Source organism: Moschus berezovskii, chromosome 9 (genome assembly GCF_049115385.1).
Source record: "Moschus berezovskii isolate FMDL1 chromosome 9, NW_MosBer_1.0, whole genome shotgun sequence".
Lineage (NCBI taxonomy): Eukaryota > Metazoa > Chordata > Mammalia > Artiodactyla > Moschidae > Moschus > Moschus berezovskii.
The window spans coordinates 89,884,756-89,909,861 of NC_142468.1; the positions used below are offsets into that span (position 1 = coordinate 89,884,756).

General features: G+C 40.2%; 1 protein-coding gene across 5 annotated transcripts in view; it reads left to right on the top strand.

Moving 5' to 3' along the window:
* MAP2K5 (mitogen-activated protein kinase kinase 5) overlaps positions 1-25,106 on the top strand; it is a 278,537-nt gene that overhangs the window by 183,202 nt on the left and 70,229 nt on the right. For 2 of the 5 annotated variants that reach the window (XM_055437355.2, XM_055437354.2), the window contains exon 17: positions 9,189-9,218. The exons of 2 other annotated variants lie outside the window; for them this stretch is intronic. In XM_055437355.2, the coding sequence (XP_055293330.1) occupies positions 9,189-9,218 (30 nt within the window). Of the gene's footprint in view, positions 1-8,503; positions 8,762-9,188; positions 9,219-25,106 lie in introns of those variants that run through there. One more of the 5 variants, XM_055437358.2, reaches the window with a different exon arrangement.

Here is a 25,106-nt window from a genome sequence, read left to right on the forward strand (position 1 = left end):
TGGTGTGGGGACGGCCACTCCATCTCTCTCTCTCCCCTTCTTGCCTCCTCGCTCCCTTTCTCAAGGAGCAGCAACACACAGAGAGGCCGCAAGTGTGAGCGTATCTCCTGATTATGACTCTTTGAAATGCCTAGAAATACAAGTGTGGCTTAGATTGAGTTTCATAGACTGTACCCCAGCACTGATGTTTTCTCAGGGTACCCATAGCTACCTGACTCCAGTGAGCAGTTTAGAGGTGGAGGACACCCCAATTCAAGCAAGGTCTCTAGGGACTGTTATCAGGATTAAAGCTACCCACTGTTAGAAGACACAGGTCAGCATTATATGAACATACTGAAAAAGTGTCATTTCTTAATTCTTACTGTAAAGATGAGAATGTTTGTTGAATTCATAAGCACATGAAATGTTTTGGGGGGCAGTTAACTCTAATCTTTTTTCCTTCTTGTAACCCTTTAGTCTTTAATAAGAAGTAAGTCAGCTGAATTCATCATAATGCTGAAATATATGAAAATGATTATTCTAACCAGTGATGTACGTCTAAGAGTGCCTTGCTGGTTAAAACGTGGTTGTTTCTACCATTAATTCTGCTGCTGTTGCTAAGTCGCTTCAGTCGTGTCCGACTCTGTGCGATCAGATAGACAGCAGCCCACCAGGCTCCCCCGCCCCTGGGATTCTCCAGGCAAGAACACTGGAGTGGGTTGCCATTTCCTTCTCCGATGCATGAAAGTGAAAAGTGAAAGTGAAGTCGCTCAGTCGTGTCCGACTCTTAGCGACCCCATGGACTGCAGCCCACCAGACTCCTCCTTCCATGGGATTTTCCAGGCAAGAGTACTGGAGTGGGTTGCCATTGCCTTTTCCACCATTAATGCTACAATACTCTAATAAACATAGTATACATATTTCTCAGTATTAGAGGAAGCCTCAGTAAAGCTATCAACCACTAATACTGAGAAGTTTGTATACCGTGTTTATTAAAGTATTGTAGGGTTAATGGTAGAAACATCCATGCACCACCAAGCTGACTGAGCTCTAGGAGACGTCACCGTCAGGGGGCTTATCATTATCAGCAAATGCTCATGGTTAGCCTAATGCAAAATCCTATTTCTGATGTCACGGAGGATGTATGAAAGTTTATGACTTAGAGTTTGCCCTTAAACAAGTGAAACTTACCAGGCATTAGGTATATAGGAAGATGTTACCTGGTGGGATGTGATACACTGCCCAGTGAATAGTATGGACAGACAGGGTATGGATTTTGTCCTCCAAATTATTTTCTGGGACTAACTCCCAACGGAGGAGGAGGAATAATTTGAAACAAGTTCTGAAAGGGTAGGTAGCTTGGCATCATCTGTTCATCTGTAACCCTATCTCAGATTCCACACATGAAAACCACTCTCATTATTGCATCTTGAATTGTTCAAAATTTTGAAGAACATCTGTTTTTCTATTAGAAAAGTAAAATGTTTGCTTTCATCCATCATGACTGAACTTTATCTCTCTTTAATTCGGAGTCTCTCACTGAATTTCTTCTCAATGCACAGAACACCATCAAAAAAGACCTTTGCAGTTGTTTTTAAGAGACTTAGAGATTCAGTTATATACTCAGATATCTTAATTAGCATTGCTCTGAGTGAAGCTACTGATGGAAATCAACTTGAAACAATTAGATTGTCTTCAAAGCCTTAAAGTGGGTCTGTTTAAATGGAGGGTTGGGGGGTGCCTTTTATTTTAAATCAATTTGCTGGCTCATATTTACTATGGCCTAGTTGAAGTTATATATTGCATTTAAACCACAGTGTTCAACTGAAAGATTAGTCAGGCAGAGTTTTTGGTCTACTCTGATGCTGGGAAAGGTTGGGGGCGGGAGGAGAAGGGGGCGACAGAGAATGAGATGGCTGGATGGCATCACCGACTCTATGGACGTGAATTTGAGTGAACTCCAGGAGTTGGTGATGGACAGGGAGGCCTGGCGTGCTGTGATTCATGGGGTCGCGGAGAGTCGGACATGACTGAGCGACTGAACTGAACTGATAGTATAGTATAGACAGACAGATTGTATGTGTGTTTATACATGTGTGTGTATGTCACACACGTGTATTCATATATACATATATAGGCATAGTCACACAGAACTTCTTTTATAAGGGAAAAGGGAAGAAAATGACATGAGTAAAATAGAGAATCATGTGTTTTAGGACAGTAAGGTTAGAAAGACCAAGGACCATTTAAAGATTCAAAACAATAGCGTTTAGCTTGAAATCTACTTTTTATCATCCTTACCCAGCCATCAGAATGAAGAAAGACAGTGTCCAGCTGCAGCAGTAGTTTGGTAGCAGGAGAATTAGAAGTAAAGGTACTAGTGCCTGAGGGGTGGGTCATGAATTAATAATTGCTATGTGGCGGATGAGCCCCGTCAGAAGAGCTGAAAATGAGGAAGTTGCCTTGCAGAGCGCTATCAATCACTCAGTGACCATAACTTCCAGTAATTAGTGTATTTTATGGGCCTTTGCTTCAGTGGCTCGAAAGCACATATGCTCCAGTCACAGCTAAACTTTGCCAGAGTAATATTCCAGGATGATTTATCCTCCTGCTGCACTGGGATATAACCCTATATTAGGTGAAGATTGTGAACTAAGCTGCAATAAAGTGTAAGTTTAGGTACAGTTTGCCCAGGTTGAGACCTCAATGTATCATGCTTTTCAGCATTCATGGTTAGACTACAGCAAGCAATCATTTTTTACAGTAAAACAAATAAAACAATTAAAGGAATAGCATTAAGATATTGTACTTGTGAATTACTGTTGCTCTGGCCCCATTTAAGTGTCCACTGTTATAAACCCATTTGTAATTTAAAAAGAAAAAAAAATCCACTGAATTAGAAACATTTATTTGTAATGCTGTCTTTTCTCCATTATTACTAGTAATCAGTGGAATAAAATGGAGGACCTTCTGAATGATGGATAAACATTTGATTTATTTCTTTGTGCTGCTGTGTTTGGGATCCTTAAGTTAAAACAAATTTACTTTTTATCAGTGGGCTCTGGTGAGGATGAGTCATTCCTTATAAAATATTGGGACATGTTAAGAAGAACTCCTGATGGGAACCTCACAGTTAGGCTCTTTCTACACAAAGGAAACATTATTTGTGAACCCTCCAGAGCACCTGGCACTTTTTGAACAGGCGTCAGGAGTTATTTGCCACGGCTCACCCACTGCACTGGGAGTCTCATGGGGCCTTTGCCATTGCCAAAACATCTGTAGAGTCCAGAGTTCCCAGTAATTTAACAAGCTTTGCCACCAACCTCCAGTATGACCTTGGGCAAATTAATTAAGCTTCCTATGCCTCCATTGGAGAAGGAAATGGCAACCCACTCCAGTACTCTTGCCTGGAAAATCCCATGGACAGAGAAGCCTGGTAGGCTACAGTCTATGGGGTCACAAAGAGTCGGACACGACTGATTGACTTCACTATTCACTATGCCTCCATTGAGCCATAATTCTGTTTGTGTTAAAGAAATCCTTGGAATGATAGGAAAGCACTATGCGAAAAGTATAAATTGAATAGGGAAAGCATATGCATGGTCCCACTGTGTTCTTTTTAGGCTGAAATGTTTCTACACCACTTTTCAATGTAAAGTGATGGTTGTTCTTAAATTTCCTGAAATAGACACCAGTCATAAGCCCATTTCACCAAACATGGGTGGAAAAGTGTTCACAATTTGATGCTTTCATTCCATTTGTTATTCCATCTTTAATTTGCAATGTAGTATAATGCCATACAAGTTAAAACAATAATAGTGAAACAAACTAATTGTCTTTAATTAAAGGGAGTTAGGTTTTTATTTTAATATATTTGATGTAGTGAGAACTGATGATGTGGAGGGTCCCAAAGGTTATCAGGGCATATTTCTGTTGGGCCTGATGTGTTAGTAATAGCCCTCTTCCTCATAGTTCTAGACATGAGCAAATATGTCACTTCATCAGTCTCTGTTACTCGCACTTATGCCCCTCCGCAGGGGTTGCAGATTCCACAAGTTATCAGCTAATGGCGTTATACATTAAAAATTGAAGCTTTCCTCACTCCAAGGCCCTTCAAGGCTTTGTTCTTAAGCCCTAGACACTTTGGAGTGCAGCTGCAAACTATAGGCAGAAGATTAAATTAATTTGTAACTCTTTTTTTTTTTGGTATACTGTATTAGTAAATCCTCCACATTTAATTGAAACCCTCCTTCAAGACGCTTTGTGTTTCTGTGTTCTTTGTTGTCACTTTAACCTCCCAAGCACTGTAGCACTGGTAAATTGCTCCTATATCCTTCGGATTGTTTTTAAACCATTCAGTAAGAGGACAGCGAAATTGATACATGGAAAGAAAAGTAAAATCTTAGGGTAGGTTTTGAGGTATTTAATATTTATTATGGTCCTTTGCCAGCATAGTTTCAGATGATTTAAACTCTCTTTCTAGGACTGTGTAAATTGGTCTTGGGATGAAATCTCACCTAGGGAATTTTATGTAATCCAAAAGTTAAGTCTGATTTTTTTTAAAGTTTCCCTGTGTTTGAATGTTCCAAAGTGGCTGCTGCGATCCTGTAAAATGAGGGTTTAACTGCAGTGTATGGTCTAAAGGCAAAATCCTTCTTCGGAAATTTAACTGTGTAAGATGTGCACAGGTAATTCACAAATTTTAGAACATTTCAGACTATAAAGTCCTCCTTCAGCTACATCACTGGCTATGTTGAAAATGCTTATTTTCAATTTGCAGTTTTGTTGAGAAACATAGAATATATCTACATGAAGAATTTATAAAACTCCAATGCTCTTTGACATAACTGTAAATTTAAAACAAGTCCCCCACTGTTGATATTCTAAGTTGGAAAGTTGGTCACCAAAAACATACCCTGACTTTATGTCCTGCACTGGCTTTCTGGCTACAGTGTATGTTTTCTCTTTATCCTTTATGACTTCATGACAGTAGTGATCTTTACTGTTAACAGAAGCCGTTGTTGTTGCTTTATAAATAAATATCTTCTGCCCTGACTTTTTGTTGAAATGCAAAAGTTTCTATCATGCAGTTGTTATGTATCTGGCAATTGTTTAATCACACCCACACATATATTATGTAAATCGTAAAATCCAACTTATTCAAATAATGCTAACTCAGTAGTATTTCATAGATTATGGACAAATTAAAGGTCGGTAAGATGACGCTAAGGAGCAGTCCTAGTTTTACAGTGAAATGTTAGTAGTTTACTGTTATTTAAGTGTATTCCTAACTGGTAAATGTTTTCAGTGTTTAGCAGTTTACTGAATCTTAAGTATTTGGAATTAAAATGCACTTTTTAGTTTAATGTTAAATAGAATCCTGTCCCTCCCCCATCTCTGCCTCCACTCCTCCAAAATAAATAAAGCTTTTCCAGATCTTTTACAATATGAGCTGTTCCCCTCCTGGGAATGAAAAGGATGTTAGAGTCATCTGATGAATTGCTGGCACGTACATGGATCCACATTTTTCAATATACTTTTTTTTAACTGGACTTAAGCTGCCTAAATTTAAATGCTTCTTTTGTAAAGATGATAAAGAGAGCAATGACTTCTATTGGCTTAGCCCTAATCTGTTTGCTTTGTTGTGATTCTTTTTTTTCTTCTTTAACTGTTAACCTATTTATAAATCTAAATCTACATACAAAGGTCATTGGTTGGCTGAACTTAAACCATTTTACTCAGTAAATTTAATTAAGAAAATACAGTGCAACTCATAAGCAAATGAGTTTTTTCCTAGTTTTAAACCAAACCACCCTCTTGAGTGCTGATTGCCTTGCCCGACCCCTGGTGATACAGAAACAGGCAAAATTAAAAAGGACATTAAAGCTTCATTAAATCTGAAACACATTTAGTACAGTGACATATCTGCAGGCCATTTCAGAGAAGATTACATACTCTCTTTTGTAAGTTTCCTAATTTATAATACCTTGACAATAAAAACTGGGGAAATGCAAGTAGATTAATAGACCAGTAGGGGTAAAAGATACAGAATGGCCCCAGGTCTGTCTCTCTGAAAGAGTCACTCATAGCATATGTGCTCCCTCTTCCCCATAAGGTTTCAGTGTTCAGTTTGAGTTCTGACAGCCTCAACCTTATCTGCTAAGAGCCCTTTTCGTTTTTTACCTTCTCCTAATTGAAGTTGATAAAAAGATTCTAGGGCCTGGCTGTATATTTCCTTCTGTTTTGTCACAAGACAAATAGTACAGAACATAAACATTGCAGCTGCATTAAACCTAAAAGGACAGAGACTTACGTGGAAGTCAGCTCCCTCTCCCTGAGCCTTAGAATGGCTGCTTTTGGTGCCACCCTTACAGTGCCACTGCCAGTTTTCACTGATGCAGAATTGGAATCCTTGGCTTGCCACTGGAACAGCCCAGTGGCAACATGGTGAAAGAGGAGATGATTGTTGTGCATCTCTGGTCAAGAACTAGGAACCATTCTCTGCCCTCTGATTCGGAAGAGGTCAGATCTGGAGGATGCCTTAGAAGCAGTCCTCCCAGGAATGTAGTTGACAAGTAAGACTGAGCTTCCACAGGATATCAGGAAAGTACACACAAGTAGAGCCAGTCCCAAGGATGATGAGTTTGCTTGTTCAAGCACTGCCACCTGTTCCCAAGCAGGCTGGTACAGAGGCTCCCAGCTGAATTTTCTCTCTGTTCTCTTGCATGGAGGTCTCTGACAGAGTAAATCAATGACATCAGTCAGCCTTATTACCTTTTATCACTCATGAGAAGGGAGCCAAGTTGGTGCGTGCACATGCCTAAGTCAGCTATAGTCTCACCTCTCCATAGGACAGTGATGTCTTAAGAATTTGAGGTTTTGTGTTGAAGTGGGAAAAGTTCACATTTTTCATCTTATCCCATTTTTTTTAAAGCCTTCCATTTATCATTGCTTAGTTCTTTTATCTGCAAGAACCAATGGCTAGTGTTGACACTGGCCAGCTAGTCTAGACCTTAGCTGTATGTATGGTGGGCAAGTTTCTTCTGCTGGTAAGCCAGGTAGACAGAAGTCTTCCGTAGGCCCTAATAACATGTTCAGCATATACCAGGGTGAATGGTGCAGCACCTGTGGAAGGACTTCAGATCGAATGTTCTAAATGTTTTCTAGTAGTTGTTAAGCTGTCAGCTTTTTCAGATGAGAGACCCTCCTTTTGCTACTTTTTTAAGTCCAAATGAAAGAGTGTGCAAAGCTCATAATCTGCAGATGGGTGTGGTGATAGATGACAGCCTTTGGTGAGCTGTCACTGCCTGTCAGTTCAGTACAGAATGGGGCAAATGCCTAGCCCACTCATTTCTGCCACGGAAGACCAGAGTGGCTCCTCCTGAATCAATGTACACATTCTCATTGGCCAGAAACACACTGTATTTACAAAATGTAAGTCAAATTGATGGTCATTGTTCTGTGCAAGGTACAGTGGAGGCAGTGGAGAGCTGAGTCGCTTCCCTTCCTAACTAAATAGCAGTATGTAGACAGACATAATCATCCAAACTGTGAAAAGGAGTTTAACATTCACACTCTTTTTTCCTTCACTTTATACTTGAATGGATTAACAACGTCCACCAGATGAAACAATGATAGTGTAACTTTATATCTTGAAAATCTGAGAACTTTGAATATATAAGAAATGAATGCAAGGTAACAAAACTTACCAAGTATTCCAAAGCATATATATATATATATATATATACATCCAAATGAGTGCTGACCCTTTCCAAGTAGTCACCTTTTGTGGTCATATAGGTCAATAGGTTTATTCCTATTACGTTGCTAAAGCACGCACTGGTTTTAGAACTTTAAAAATTAACCTCAGCACCTTCATGTCTATCCTTATTAAGGAACAAAATATTTATTCTTTGAAGTTGGCTTTGGGTTTGTTGACTAAGGCCATTCAAACCTTAGCCAACAAATAATTTACATGATCAAAAAGCAGAGGGGTATAATTTTAAGTTCAGGATAAGATGCAGTTCTAATAAAATGAAGTCATTCTCCTGTTACTTGAAATGATTCTAAACATAGTTTCTGAGGAGTTCAAAAATGTTTGAGCAGTGTCAGTGTCTTTGAAATAAATATACAGCTTCTCAAGATATAGAAAGGTAGCGTGATACGTTGGAAAGAATCCTGGATTAGGTTGCAGGTCTTGGGGTCAGTCCCTACACTTATTAACCACATGGAAATGTCTTCAGTGGGACTCTGGAGTTCTAGTCTGGAAAATGGATTGATGTTTCTTGGATCCATTCCAGCTTCAAAGTCCCCTGTTGTAGCAATTCTATTAAATAGTTACAGATACATATAAAGGATTTTGAGCTTGAAGATGGGCCACATTATGAAGTTGCCAAATTTAGCCACTATTTTCTTTAAATAAAATAGTATAGTCTTATACTATAGTCTTATAGTATGTTTGGTAAATTTGATCTTATCATTGTGTATTAATCCTGTTCCTGGTTGAATCATTTTGTTTCCACAGGTGAGAATTCAAAGACCAAAGTTAAGTAAGTCGCATAGAAACACACAGCAGTTTACAAATCAAGCAAAATTGGAAGCTCTAAGGCTTCATTTTCCAAATTTCAGACCTATTGTTCCAGCTCCACGATCGTGAAATGCCATTTTCCCACTAGTAATAGCTCTTTTCTTTTAACTATAAATAGATGGGGAAAAAATGAAAATAGTGGCAAAATTTCCTTTTTCATATGGCCCATTCCCCATTTCCTACAACCCTTTTTATAATTCTTATAACTGAAAATTCTACAGAACAGTCGGCTCAAATCAATTAAATGTTGCCATTTTAACAAGAGAAAAAAACCAACAGTCTCCTATGATTTTACCTCTCTGTCTAGAAGAAGCTGTTATACACTTGTAAATGTGAATAATGCCTGTACAACTGAGAATATTCCTAAGAGAAACGACATAAAGATAGTGTTTAGTTGTTAAAATTAGAATATTTTATCAGGGACTACAATGTTGTCCAATGTAAATGTTCATTCTAAATACAACTCTCAATGTAATTACAACAATAATTTAGTTTGTGCATCTGAGGTTGTGAGCTTTGTATATTTGCTGGATACAGTTCTGAAATTTAGTACTTGTCTGTCTTAAGGAGATCTGCCCTGCATGCAAATCTATAACTAGACAAATATTATTTCCTTTCCCAGCTTGCTCTTGGGAGGTTTCCATATCCTCAGGTAAGATTGTTCATTACTGCCGTTTGCCACTGTGACATTCATTCCTATGTATGAAGGTACAGGGAGCAATTGTGAACATTTGAGCCACATACAAATAAATCTGTCCTGTTAAATTGAAAAGTGATATCTTAAAGGAGTCATTTAGAAGTCTCTATTGATTTTTGATTTTTTTTAAACTCCAGGTTTTTTTTCCTCTTTGTTAAAGGTTGGAAGCCATCATCATGCTCTTCCTTTGTGTGACACTGGTGATGTTTCCCTCATCCCAGCCCAGCACCGTGTGTTCATACAGAGGCTGGAAGAGAGGCATAGCCTTTTCTTGATACAGTGTTTGAGTTTTTGGATTCAATTGGTTATTTGAATTAAAGGATGGATATGAAGGGTGAAAGTATCTGATCTAGGTCATTATTTTTGCTAAGCAAATAGGTGGACCCCCACTTTTACATGGATGTGATTTTGAGCATTTGGTTTTTTTTTTAATTTGTCCTTTCTATTTACATTTCTAAGAAAATAAGCTGTCCATTATGTTACCATTGCTGATGATAATCTCTGTGGTAATTTCTTTAAGATTTTTATTGTAGAAGGGTGTTAGCACTTAAAATATTAAGCTATTCTGTGGTTTGAAAATGGTTCCCCAACGTGTGGGGAGAAAGAAGTGAAATGTCTAGAGGGATGAAAAATGAATCATTTGACTGTTTTCCTCTGGTTGATGCTCACTGTTTTTCTGGCATCTTGGTCTGTATAGGCCAAAGTGCCTGGAGGCATGTCTGATTTAAAGGTGGTGTTGGTCTCTGCTCTTTAAGCATCTATTAACTTGCTATTATTATGCAAATAAGTGTTGTATTACACATACTAATTTATGCATGGTTAGATTATGCAGATGCATCACAAACATGGTTATTGAATAATAGGATGGGGCTCATTCTCTCTCCCATCTTTATAAGCAGTTTTAAACAAATTCTCCTGATACCCATGTGAACATTTAAAGCCCCTTCACACGCTGAAATGTCTCTTCTGTCCTTTTTCTTTTACAGTTAAAGCCATCAGATAAATAGAGGAGAAATCGTCCAAGTTGTTAGGTTCAAGAGTGTCAGACTCACTTTTCAAATGTGTAGGATTGTTTGTTTAAACATAATCTTTTCCTTAAAGAGAAGCTCTGAAATGTAATCACTTGGCATGCATGCTCGAATTTAGTGACATTTTAGTGTATACAGCCTTGCTGCTTAGCTCTAGGTAGCCCATCAAATTAAAATCACATTTTCAGGATTTATTGCTCATTAGAATATTTATCTTGGTAAGCCTCTTATTCTGTCAGTAATTTTTAAACAATTCACTGTTTGGCCAATTTATGCAATCCCCTCATTTTGTAAATGAAGAGGCACTATACAACTTAACCTCTCAAACAAGTCTTAGTAGAAAGCTTGTAAGCCACCTAGAAAAATACCAGAGTTTGAGAATATAGCTGTATTCTTGAGATTCCTAATGCCTAGAGTATTTAATCGGTGAAATTTTGTAAGTGCGAAGTCTAAGAAATGATTGCCTTTGCATTTGACAAATGAAGCTTTGGAAGACTGGTCGAATTTGGGAAGAGGCTGTCTACCTTCCCAGTATTGAATGTTTTCGGGAATGTGTTAAGTGTATGTTTACTGGATCAGTCAAGTGGAAGTGGAAAACTCAAATGTGCTGCACTCCCTAGTTAGCGATTACTGTTACGCCAGAGTGAGGGGAAAACTGTATTCTTGGGTCATGATAGAGTATTGTCACCAAATTGGGGCTTTGAAATAATAGAAGTAGCTTTTGGTGCCATCAGGTCTGTTTCTCAGGTCTCACAAACAGAAGTTAGTGCACTTCATTGTTGGCATCAGTAATGATTTTTGATGGACTTGGCATTTATTTTACAGGTTTTATACTATATACTGAGGATTGGGAAAGGATACTTTATAAATTCCTTTTCTCCCCTTACCTTTTTTGCCTTCAGATAAAGCACATGAAGAAAAACAAACATTTTTATAGTATCGCAGGGACTGGATTATGAAGCAATACCTTCTGTTTGGCCCATATTATCTCATTTGAACCCCCAGCCACTCTATAAGGTAGCCTCCCCTCACAAATTGGGCAGACAGGATAGCTGATTTGCTCACTGTTGTACTGTAGCTGGTTTGGGGCCATTGAATCCCGAGTATAATGGGCAGGAGTGAATCACAAACTCTCAAGATTGGAAAGGGATCTCAGACAATGTCGAATCAGACCTCTCCGTAATATCTCTGAAAAGCAAACAGTTGAACATGGCTAGTGATAGGAGACTCACTTGTTTACAAAGCAGCCTAGAGTCAGATCTTGATTTACCAGGCTTAAGGTCTACCTCATCTCAGTTGTTACCCACTAGTCTGCTCCTTGAACACAGGAAAGATTTTCACATATCCTTAAGGTCTCAAAGTTTTGCATCCCTTCTGTCCCCAGGGATGGTGCTGAGTCAAATCAGGGCACCAGATCTCAGCTCTCCTCACTAGTGGGAAGCTGAGGAGACTGGCCTCTTTGAGAGAGCTCTAGACCAGGAGCCAGAAGATTAGGGTTAGAACCCAGCTCTGGGTCATTAAGAATCCATCTGCCAATGCAGAGGACACAGGTTAGACCCTGACCTGGGAAGATTGCACATACTGTAGAGCAACTTAGCCCCTGCGCCAAAACTACTGAGCCAGCGCCCGAGAGCCTCAACTGATGAGTCCTTGTGTGTGGCTACTGAAGCCTGTGTGCCTAGAGCCTGTGCTCTGAAACCAAAGGAGCCACCCCGATGAGAAGCCTGTGCACCACAGCAAAGAGTAGCCCCCACTCTCCGCAACTAGAGAAAGCCCACTCACAGCAACAAAGACCCAGAGTAGCCAAACAATAAAAGTAAAAGAAGTAAATCTTAAAAAAAAAAAAAAAAAGAACCCAGCTCTACCATAAGCTCCAGTCACTGCAGGCCTTAATTCTTGCTTTGTAACTCTTGGAGGCCTGTTTCCTCATCTGATTAGAAGCATGCAGAGCAGATGAGATTATGGATATGAAACCACTTGGGAAAGTACAAAGGGCCACCCTACTGGCCCTGATGTGGGACTGTAGCACAAAAGAGAACTTCTGATCGTCAACCAGAGGTTCCAAGAGGATGTGCGCGCAACCTGCCAGCTGCAGCTGGAGCAGAGCGTAAAAGAGCAGAAGGGAAGGAGGGGAGGAGAGGCCAGCTTCCTCCAGCCCAGCGTCAGCGCCACTGACAGCATCGTTAGCAGCGTCTCCTCCTGCCGGTGACGCGGAGTGTACCCGGTGGGGACGCAGATGCGGGAGGGGTGCTGGGAAGCAGATGCGGGAGGGGTGCTGGGAAGACAGCCACAAGAGTCAGCGGCCTGGGAACCACATAAAGGTTAAAGGGCTGGATTTTCGTTGAAAATATTTCGTTGAAATAATCATTCTCCAGGAATTTCATTGTTCGTGGGGTTGGTTTTTATTTGTTATTTGAAAGCACTATCTATTTTAGTTTCCTCTAGGCCTTAAAGTTGTGAAGCCTCATTGGCATGCAGTTTAGGGCTCTATGGAAAAAAAGGCTAGGAGTCATTGTAATTACCCAGTCTTATTACTACAGTTTATAGTAGGAGGAACAATGATGTCGGAACCACCTAGCACCTTTCTGACACTGAGCTCCAGAGCACTTGCTGTTACGTGACTCAGGCTATACATCCCACCTGCAGGAACTATTATTTCCAACCTTCAGATGAGCAGGCTGAGTCTCCAGGTCTCCAAGGCGTCTTGCCTTGGGGATGAATCGGTACAGTGAGAGCTGAGACTTGCAGGTGACTAAACTAAATGACTGGCACTGTGAACTCCGATTTTGGTTGACTGTTCAAACCACTGCCCTTCTTCCCTCTCAGCCCCACCAAGCCTTTTTCCTCGCTCAGCTTCTCTGCCCTTGGCAGGCCTTCTGTGTAGATGAGAAGGGTTGTCCCATGGAAGATGATGACAGAACCATTCCCCTGGAGTCCGCTTGCTTTCCTCACCATGTGTTTAGCAGAGTGATGGGGGATCTGGAGGCCTTGGAGCTCTCACTGACCCCAGTGCCATTAAACTCTGCGTGCCTGTGAAGCATATTCTGCAATAGCATAATGAAAAATCGTGTTTTTAAAACATCTGGTAAAGAGATAGTATCTCAATTTCTTGAACAGTTTAGCTGTAATACTCTTTGGGAACAATGTGCATGTCCAGACACGGGTGGGAGCTATGTGTAGTTTAATCATGTACATCCAAATCCAGTTGACTTAAAAAACACAATGGTGGGCAATGGTTGGTTTAATGACACCGTCATTTAGGAGAAACGAAAGAGATTGCCTACTAAAAATTGTTGTCCTTCATTCAAACTTTACAACAGTGCCCTGCATTAGGGCAATAGTAAATCGTTAAGGAGACTTCTGAAGGGTTGTGTTGGCTCTGACATTTGAAAATTTAGTAAGCAAGATGCCACAGGAAAGTGAAGATAATATGGATACACATGTATTTAAGGTACTTTTGCATGTATAAAAATGTTCTTCTTTTGGCTACATTTCCTGATCTTGGTTAATAAATTACATCAAAATGACCTGAAGTTAAAAAAAGGAAAAAAAATCTGAGCAAATAGTGCCCCTGGTATTGTAAAGCTTTGAATGTTTTCACACCCCATTAATTTATTACTTCTCTTTCTTCATCTTTAAATTTCATTTTTTTTTTTTTCAAAAATTCCGACTCCCCGCTGCTGCAGTGATTTTCATCTTGTTGTTAATTTTCCCTGCTCCATATGGAGCTCCAGACATTTCACCTGGAGGCTGTACTAGATTTTGCTGTAGTGATCGTACTTCCGGAGGCCAAAACTGTCATTTAGGGTTCCTGGTGCATCTGTCTGCGCCAGGCTTTTCACTGGCATGGGAGAGTGTGAATAACAAATTGGATGCACCTGAGATTCAGATGATTAGTGTGTTTTGTGAATCTCTACGACTTGTAAGCAGATAGCTCTGGGGGTGGTGGGGAGGGCTGAACATCAACTGTGGGTGAATCTGTACTCACACCTTACATTTGGGGCTTTTCAAGGGAAGTGCAAACATCCTAGGCAGCCTGAGTGCAGAGAGAGTAACAAATATTTCATCCTGCCTTGTCATTGATTAGAAAAGAGCCTTTAATTTCATTTCACCCCATGTTGTGATTAATTTGCATTCTTTGTCAGAAGTTAATGGAGTTTTTTATGGTTCACTCTGAAATCCTTGAAGACATCAGACTTGATCTGATGTTTATACAACCGCCAGCGGAATTTTTTCATTTGATTGATGGCAAGCTTGATGTTATTCCAAACGGCTTTTTAAGCTGTTTTTAAGAATTATTTGAATAAAATTCAAGCAAGATATTGTTGTAACGATCAAGATTGTCTGTTAAAAATCTGTTTCAAATAAAGAAGATGATAAGTAGTAAAAAGGATCAAAAACATGAGATATAGTACATGGTGATGTTATTTGTTAAAATACATAGGAATGGCATTCAAATAAAATATTGCAATATGTAGAGATCACTTTTATTGAAAAAAAAAATACCATCATCTGGCCAAATAGAATAATTAAGGCCAAGGTAGAAGGAATGTCTGCATCTTTGGGATTAAAAATCTTTACTACCAAGTGGCGATTCTCATTTATTCTGCCACCTTTTGCCACCAATGTACAAAGTAGAGATCTACTGTTCTTAACTCAGGGAGACAGGGTCTGTCAGGCCTGTAAGCTGAACAAAATGATGACATATTACTTGTCTCAATAAAGAGGCATTCTTAAATCCCAGTACAAGTTAAGCATAAGTGGATAAGAGGATTTTAAGTGAAAGATATGTATTCTTAATAGTATAACGACTGGCCTTTTTCACAAGATAGTACAGAAATGAAAATATCCAAAACACCCTACTTGTTCATGGGTTACAGGAAGGTGTGTTCACCCCTTGTACGCTGTGTATCAAAGTATGAAGGAAGCTGTAAGCAGCATGTGCTCAGAACCCCCTGCTGCTGACCAAGGAAATAGGTTTTGCAAATGCTTTTTGATTACTAATACCATTTGTTTGATTGGGGGACTCTTCCTTGCTTCAGCAGGTTCTGACTTTGCTGTGACTGCTGCTAGTGAGACTTACTCATAGGTCAGAAAGCTACTTATCTGAGCACTTTCACTTAAAACAGATTAATTTATTTGCTGTATCTGAAAGTTTGCTAAGTAATTGGGTGGTTTTAATGGAAGTTACTGCTTTCTGATCCTTGTATTAACATGATCTAAGGTCCTTTTTAGTATACGCAATCCATATTATTGACCACAGTTGCCATGTTTTCATTTAAGTGTAAGCAGCTTGTCAAGTAGAAAATATTTTGTTTAACTTGGCTTGGAAACCTGCTATTTTAATATGTGTAAGTTTTGTTTTTTTTTTCAATTGACAGACTGTCTTTTAAACATATGTTTATTTTGTGGTAATAAATTGTGTTCTGAATAGAGTATTTTTCTCATAATAAAGTAAAAATATATGTTCTTAAAACTATTTTAAAATAGTAAATGTTTTTCAAAAGTTAATGTCAAAATGCAAGACTTTTTATTCCTAATTTTATTCATGTCTTAAATTTCTTTTGAGTATATTACTACTGATCCTAACTTTGATAATTTCATGTTGTTTTATATTTATTGTTATATTCACACTATAGCTATCACTATCTTATATATGTGTTAATGTACTGATTACATCTAGACCAACCTAGTATTGAAAAATTAAACCTAAAAAGCTTGCCTTTTTGAAAAAGAGGTGTTCAGAATCTCTCCTTTGTTGCATGAACTTTTTGAATTTGAACATAAAGGATTTTAGTAAATTGTAAGTATCCAATTTTTTCTGTGAGATCTCTAGTCAAAGAGAAAGGTAGCAGTGGGTAATTACCCCAATGTCAAATTATAACCTTTAACTGGCAAGAGTCCAAAAGAGTGATATTCATGCAGTTTTATTTTTTCAAACAGGTTTCTAGCTTACGTGTTTTAATTCATTGTTTATTTTCACCCTCACTATTTAGGATATAGACATTTAAAATATACTGACATTTGAAGCCATAAAATCAGATTTTATGTTCCATAAAATGCAGAAGTGAAGTTTAAGTGATATGAAGATGTTTGCTGATGCACATTTACTTCTTCCCAGGAATTTTTTAATTGCCTCTGTCAAATTTTTCTCCCAATGCCTATTTCATACTTATAAAGATGTTTCATAATTTTATTTGCTTAGCCTATGCTGAAGACGGGAGGTGGGTTCCCAGTATATCTTTAAGATAGAGCAGAAATGGAAGAGAAATCATCCCCCAAATGTGGGTAGCTTAGAAATGTGCAACTTTCAAGATAAATTACTTGCTAATACCTCAGCTAGGTTAGTGATTCCTGTCTTTGTTTTTTTTTTTTAAAGCACTAACCCAATGTTGGCTTGTTTCTATGAAAGTGAAGTCGCTCAGTCATGTCTGACTCTTTGCGACCCCATGGACTGTAGCCTACCAGGCTCCTCTGTCTATGGGATTTTCCAGGCAAGAATACTGGAGTGGGTTGCCATTTCCTTCTCCAGGAGATCTTCCCAACCCAGGGATTGAACCCGGGTCTCCCACATTATGACATACACTTCAGTTTACTTGAACATGTATTTGTCACTGAGCATCTACTGTGCTAAGCACTGGGAGTACAGAAATGAAATATGTTGTCCTTGCTATCAAAGCATCTAATGCAGTGGGCAGAAAAACATAAATAGCAGTTGATATAAAAGGAACCCTACAGAAGATGGTATGCTCTGGCCTAACGAGTCAGAGGTCAGCTCATTTGAGGAAGCCATGGTTTCACAGGGTAGATGATGCTTGAGCTGAGGCTCTAAGGCTAGAAGGATGGAAAAGAACTCCAGGCATTCTAGTCAAGAGAGTCATTTTCTCTGTCCTTAAGATAAAGGTCTGAAGCAGCATGTTGTACTTGGTTTCCTTGCAGTACTTCAGCTCAGTAAGTTAACTACTGCTGCTGTTACTTTTATCTCCCTCATAGTGTGGGAATTTCCTTAGATGACTTTTAAAGCAGCACAAGGAGGGAAAGTAAGAAGGGGAGGGAAGAATGATAGAGGAGAGAGGTACTGTATCAGGATGGAACCAGCACATGCAGCAGAGCCTAGATCATAAAATTGGACTTGAGAATTTCATGACTCCCTTTGAGATGACTGAGAACCAGTCTGAGGTAAGAAATCATTGTTTTTAAAATTTTCATTAATTTATTTAAAATGTTTTGGTTGTGCTGGGTCTTCATTGCTGGACGAGGGCTTTCTCTACTTGCAGGGAGTAGGGGCTACTCTTTGTTGTAGCACATGGGCTTCTTATTGCAGGGGCTTCTCTTATTACAGAGCATAGGCTTCAGTAGTTGCAGCATGCAGGTCTGGTAGTTATGGCTCAAGGCCTCTAGAGCGTGGGCTCAGTAGTTATGGCACATGGGCTTTCGTTTCTCTGAGGCATATGGAATCTTCCTGGATGAGGGATTGAACCCATGTCCCCTGCATTAGCAGGCGGGTTCTTAACCACTGGACTCCAGGGAAATCTGGAAATCATTGCATTTTAAGATTTCTACCCCTAAGGTCTGGACTTCCCAGATGGTGCTAGCGGTAAATCCGCCTGCCAATGCAGCAGACGCAAGAGACGCAGGTTCAGTCCCTGGGTCAGGAAGATCCCCTGGAAAAGGGCATGGTAACCCACTCCAGTATTCTTGCCTGGGAAATCCCATAGACAGAGAAGCCTGGTGGGCTACAGTCCCTGGAGTCACAAAGAGTCAGACATGACGGAGCACTTAGCCTAAAGTCAGTTGGCACATGCCTCTGAGGGGTTCTCTGCCACCCTTTATGAATTTGACTTGGCTAGACTGCTGGGGAATTGGGGGGGTTATCATGATCAATGACCTAATACCTAAGAGATCCCTTTGAAAAATATAAGTTGGTAAACAAGAGCAAGGTAATATTGGTATTATTTATATTTTCAGAAAGTACTTTAGGGATTTACCCATGTAGCTCTGAAAATATATGATCATGTCTCACTCCAGGTAGGACTAAAATGAATTACTTTTCTGATCCCATAAGCACCTTCCTTTACAGTCTTTCTTTTTTCAGTTATAATCTATCATTAACAATCAGTCATTAATATATAGAATTACATGCAGAATATAGTAATTTTTAATTCAGTAACTGGGGACCATTATTCTTCTACAATTTTTAAATAAGCAGTTTAGCCCAGAAATAGAATTGAAGTTTGAAGTAGAGAATCTGGTGCCCAGTCTGGCTTTCACGAGTGACGTCACTGCCTTCTTTCTCTCTGAGACTTGTGATCGGGCAGGCCGGTCATTTTCCTCCCTTTGGTTTCATTGGTGCTACTTCAGGGTAGCATAGAATTGCAGGATGTGAGGCGATCTTACAATGGTCTAGTCCAACTCATTTACTTTATAGAGGAGGACATGGGGGTCCGTAGCTGTTAAATGACTCACTGATGATTACCAGATATTTGGCAACAGAACCAGACTGTCTCCCACTGTGAAGGGCTGGGGTGCAGGGAGAAAGTGAGAAAAGGCACCCAGGGGCGTTGAGCCCAAATGGCTATCCTTATTTTACACGCCCATCCACTCAGGTACTGCCTCCAACTGGCATGTCTTCAGAGATGGAAATTACTGTCCTAGGATGCTCCATACCTGCTAGGTGATTGCTGATGGATACAGATCCCTGGCGGGAATGTGGTCCTCAACAGCAGTAGTAGCAGCAGCAACAACAGGCAAAGACATCTACTTTTATTGTACTCTAGTGTTTCGTTTAACAACATTATGAACTAGAGTGGTGTGGACAAATCTTTGTGTGGACATATTTTTTTAAGATTTTTTTAATGTGCACAGATTTTAAGGTCTTCATTCAATTTGTTACAGTATTGCTTCTGTGTTTTGGTTTTGCCCACGAGGCATAGGGATTTTAGGTTCTTGGCCAAGGATCAAACTCGCATCCCCTGCTTGGGAAGGAAAGTTAAAATTTAGATAGATCTGGGGCTAGGGGCTCATTGGCATCCAAGTTAAAAAGGGGGCAGACCTGGCCAAGCTTTGTTTGAATACAGATTACTTTTCAGATGTTAACAGTTCTGGATTAATGCCTGGGGGCTTGGGAATTCTTCCTCAACTAAAATGTTAATGATGCTCAGAACCTAACCCTCTTTACTGCCAATGAAACAGACAGGCGAAGTTCATTGAACTCTCTTGCTTTCTCCATGATCCAGCGGATGTTGGCAATTTGATCTCTGGTGCCTCTGCCTTTTTTAAAACCTGCTTGAACAGCTGGGAGTTCACAGTTCACATATTGCTGAAGCCTGGCTTGGAGAATTTTGAGCATGACTTTACTAGCCTGTGAGATGAGTGCAATTGTGTGGTAGTTTGAGCATTCTTTGGCATTGCCTTTCTTTGGGATTGGAATGAAGACTGACCTTTTCCAGTCCTGTGGCCACTGCTGAGTTTTCCAAATTTGCTGGCATATTGAGTGCAGCACTTTCACAGCATCATCTTTCAAGATTTGAAATAGCTCAACTGGAATTCCATCACCTCCACTAGCTTTGTTCGTAGTGATGCTTTCTAAGGCCCACTTGACTTCACATTCCAAGATGTCTGGCTCTAGGTCAGTGATCACATTATCGTGATTATCTTGGTTGTGAAGATCTTTTTTGTACAGTTCTTCTGTGTATTCTTGCCACCTCTTCTTAATATCTTCTGCTTCTGTTAGGTCCATACCATTTCTGTCCTTTATCGAGCCCATCTTTGCATGAAATGTTCCCTTGGAATCTGGATCATGGAGAAAGCAAGAGAGTTCCAGAAAAACATCTATTTCTGCTTCATTGACTATGCCAAAGCCTTTGACTGTGTGGATCACAATAAACTGTAGAAAATTCTGAAAGAGATGGGAATACCAGACCACCTGAGCTGCCTCTTGAGAAACCTGTATGCAGGTCAGGAAGCAACAGTCAGAACTGTACGTGGAACAACAGACTGGTTCCAAATAGGAAAAGGAGTACGTCAAGGCTGTATATTGTCACCTTGCTTATTTAACTTATATGCAGAGTACATCATGAGGAACGCTGGGCTGGAAGAAGCACAAGCTGGAATCAAGATTGCTGGGAGAAATATCAATAACCTCAGATATGCAGATGACACTACCCTTATGGCAGAAAGTGAAGAGGAACTCAGAAGCCTCTTGATGGAAGTGAAAGAGGAGAGTGAAAGGTTGGCTTGAAGGTCAACATTCAGAAAACAAAGATCATGGCATCTGGTCCCATCACTTCATGGGAAATAGATGGAAAAACAGTGGAAACAATGTCAGACTTTATTTTTTTGGGCTCCAAAATCACTGCAGATGCTGATTGCAGCCATGAAATTAAAAGACGCTTACTCCTTGGAAGGAAAGTTACGACCAACCTTGATAGTATATTAAAAAGCAGAGACATTACTTTGCCAACAAAGGTCCGTCTAGTCAAGGCTATGGTTTTTCCTGTGGTCATGTATGGATGTGAGAGTTGGACTGTGAAGAAAGCTGATTGCCGCCGAAGAATTGATGCTTTTGAACTGTGGTGTTGGAGAAGACTCTTGAGAGTCCCTTGTACTTCAAGGAGATCCAACCAGTCCATTCTAAAGGAGATCAATCCTGGGTGTTCATTGGAGGGACTGATGCTAAAGCTGAAGCTCCAATACTTTGGCCACCTCATGCGATGAGTTGACTCACTGGAAAAGACTCTGATGCTGGGAAAGGTTGGGGGCGGGAGGAGAAGGGGACGACCGAGAATGAGATGGCTGGATGGCATTACCGACTCTGTGGACATGAGTTTGAGTGAACTCCGGGAGTTGGTGATGGACAGGGAGGCCTGGCGTGCTGTGATTCATGGGGTCGCAAAGAGTCGTACACGGCTGAGCGACTGAACTGAACTGAACTGAACTGAACCATGGAGAGAGCGTAAGGAAGGCTGGGGAATGTGACAGTCTTATGAGGAAGGAAGCTCAGATGAGGAGAGAAAGACCAAAGATGGTAATGCAGCTTGTTTTATTTCCTGTTGAGAAACCAGTTTCAGAAAGCATCATTCTGGCATGAGGAGACCTTGACTAGTTTGGTAAAATACAGTTAACAAAAGAGTGTTCCCAGCTAAAGGTCTCCCTAAAGCCCCTGCTCTTTGGACAGCCATATACCTCCTTGGTAGCCAGGCAACTGGAAATGTTCAGTGACTCAGAGCAGAGGTGACCAGGGCACAGCAAGTGACACACCCAGCAAATAACAAATTAAATCATTGTCAGTATATGGTTTCTGCCCAGTGGCTCATACAGAGCTAACCTGAGTTCTGGTCCTGGCTGTTCCTATCAGTCGTTTGACCTTATTTTTTTTTTCAGGCCTCAGTTTCCTCATCTGGAAAATGACGGAGGTAGCCTGGGTCAGTGACTTGCAAAATCATGGGAAGACAGGACATAGTGTAGGTGGACATCCACTTCCTGACACATGTGTGCTTGCACACAGAAATACATTGAAACAAACTTTGAGTTATTTGGCAAACAAGGACTGAAAAATGCTGGGCAAGATACATCTGTGGTCTCCTTTCATTTTTTTATTTTTTTTTTAACCACACCACATAACATGCGGAACCTTAGTTCCCCGGCCAGGGATCGAACCCATGTCTGCTGCGTTAGAAGCACAGAGTCTTACCTTAACCACTGGACCACCAGGGAAGTCCCTGCTTTCATCTTGTATGAGCAGTTTCCTCCTCGTTTCCACGCCTTCAGCCACCTTTCTCATCCCCATCTCCTAAATCCTCCCTTAGAATTTATTGAAACTTTATTTTGCCTGTATCAAAATATGAGAGGTGTGAACCAAAACTCTGAAACAGAAGTCAAGCTTTCTTTAGTTAATTATAAATCTACGACTTCTTCTCTTTAAATCTATTTTGAATTTACAGTCAAGCCAGTAAGACATTCGTTAATTAACATGGTTATGTGTGACTATATTTCAAGATTTTCTTTTCTTTCCTAATCCTGTAAGAACCATGTATTGGCTGCAATTATAGCTTATCTCAGAATCTCAGCAGGCCAAACCATGTTGTCAGATATATCATGTTTGTTTGGTGGGGTTTTTTTGTTTGTTTAAGGAGCAATATGTGGAGTCTTAGCTCACAAAGAAAACCTTCCTTGCAATGCCTGAAAACATGACTTGTTGTGGGCTTCATGGGGAAGCTGTCTTAGAAATTTACAGCATCCTGAATCCATCAAACTATATTTCATACAAATAGTCAGTGACGTATAGAGGTGAGTGCATGCCCTGTGCTTAAGTCTCATCTCTGCTGCTAAATTTCAGGGAACTTAAAAAGTCACTTTGTTTTCGTGGACCAGCAAGTATATATCCTACCCATCATCTGGGTCCTAGAGTCTCATAAAGTGACTGGCATAGAGTAAGATCTTCATAAACATTGATGAATTGATAATTTAGTCTAATTTTACTTTTTTTCATGTTGGCATAGCATGTTTTAGAATCAGAAGAAACTAAGAATCAATTCACATACTTAGGCTTTAAATTAATAATTTCATCATCTTCCATTGTCCATACTTCGACTCTACCCTGTCAGCATCAATACCTGAAGAATAAAGCCTAAGGAGATTCGATAGTTGTCTTCAGATATTTTAGGATTCTCTGTAAAAAAGGAGGTGGATTTGCAGTGTTAGGAGGATAGAACTGAAACAGGAGGTAGGATGGGCAGTCAGAAAATGGGTGGACTCCCCATTACTGTACGTATTCAAACAGAAACCCGGTCAGCAGGGGTGTAATGATGGAAGGATTCAAGATCAAATGGGGTGGAAGCTGGGTCAGATTAAAGAACCTTTCGGGTGCTTTCAGACACCAAGTCTGTTAGTCTCCTTCAGCCAAATGAAAGACTGATGCATTTTCTATCAGTTACAAGGGAAAGACCACAGGCAGAAACTTCATCAGACTTGTCTAGATGCTGTAATTGGTTTAATCATCTGCTCATTTTGACTCTCAAATACTCTGTCAGTATGAAACAGATAAGAAATAGAAGAGTACAAGAAAGAAGTAATTTTTTTCCAGCCCAAAACTTATACATTTCTCTGTTTTTCTCCGTTGAGCCGACTGTGTGATATGGCTATCAAAAATGTGAATACCCTTGTAGTCTCTATGAGATTCTACCAAGTCCAGTGTCCAGAATAAGCTAGTCTAAGCCAGTGCAAGGTATGTGTTGAGGCATAGGCATTGCCTTTTATGAGGAATGTACCTATACGGCACCACATTCAGAGAAAGGTAGCTTCAAAGGAGAATGTGAAATCATGCCTGGGTGATTCTTCCAGAAGTTTCTGGTTCAGGTCACAGAAAACCCAACTCAAAGTTGCCTCCATCACAGGGGACATTTATTGAAATACATGACCGAAAAGCTAAGTGTTGCTGGTTTTAGGTAGAAGCTAATCCAGTAGTTCACTTTGGGCTCTGATCTTAGTAGGCTTCTCCCTTCACAGACCAAGAATGACTATGGAGCTTCTGAGGTGACCTGCTTCTCAGTTTAGAAGGGAAGAGCAGGTCTCTTTTTCCCCTCAAGCAGCCACAAGCAGTAGGTTTCAGTTTGATTGGACCAGTTTAACTCCCTGAACTCGGGGCATGTAGGCGATGCCGACTAATTTAATACTGAGCTACATGCCCCACCTCTAAAGCTGGGGTTGAAGTCATCTTCCCATGAAGCTCATGGGTTACTTAGAGGCAAGGGGATGTTTGTTAGCTTGCCATTACTAATGGAAGGGAGAAGGATAAAGGGCAGCCAAACATAGCAAATGACCCTAGGAAGAAAATAGGATGTTTGTTGAGGAAAGAAAACATCGTTAAGATATGACAACCATTTTGAAATATGTGAAGCGCTGTCTTTAGACTTAATCACTGCAGCTCCAGACCGTGAGTGTATCTTATAGGAAGACATATTTGGACTCAGAATAAGAACAAATTTCCTAATAATTCAAGCTACCCAAGATAGAGTCACTGGAATCCTGGCACTGGAAGTCCTCAAGCAAAGACAGAATGGCTGTCTATCAGAAATATTATAAAGCTAATTTCTACGTGAAACAAGGAGTTGGACTAGATGACCTCTAACATCGTTCTGGATTCTGTGGCATGTGGAGGATTTAACTTAATAGAGATTCAATCTAAATGGTGACTCTAGAAAAATCCTTTCAGATATTTTGCCACACTAAAATAGCTTTTGCTATATCTGTCTAGTCAAGGCTATGGTTTTTCCAGTAGTCATGTATGGATGTGAGAGCTGGACTGTTAAGAAAGCCGAGCACCAAAGAATTGATGCTTTTGAACTGTGGTGTTGGAGAAGACTCTTGAGAGTCCCTTGGACTGCAAGGAGATCCAACCAGTCCATTCTAAAGGAGATTAGTCCTGGGGGTTGGAATGATGTTGAAGTTAAAACTCCAATACTTTGGCCACCTGATGTGAAGAGCTGACTCCTTAGAAAAGACCCTGATGCTGGGAAAGATTGAGGGCAGGAGGAGAAGGGGACGACAGAGGGTGGGATGGATGGCATCACCAACTTAATGTACATGAGTTTGGGTGAACTCCGGGAGTTGGTGATGGACAGGGAGGCCTGGCGTGCTGCGGTTCATGGGGTCGCAAAGAGTCAGACACGACTGAGCAACTGAACTGAACTGATAGCAGATTTATTTTACCATAAAAAGTAGAATGGTCAACAGGCCTTTCTCAGAAAAAGCAACACCTCCTCCTTCCCTTCCCTTGAAAACAGTTTGATGCAGCAGACATCTCAGATCTTCTTTG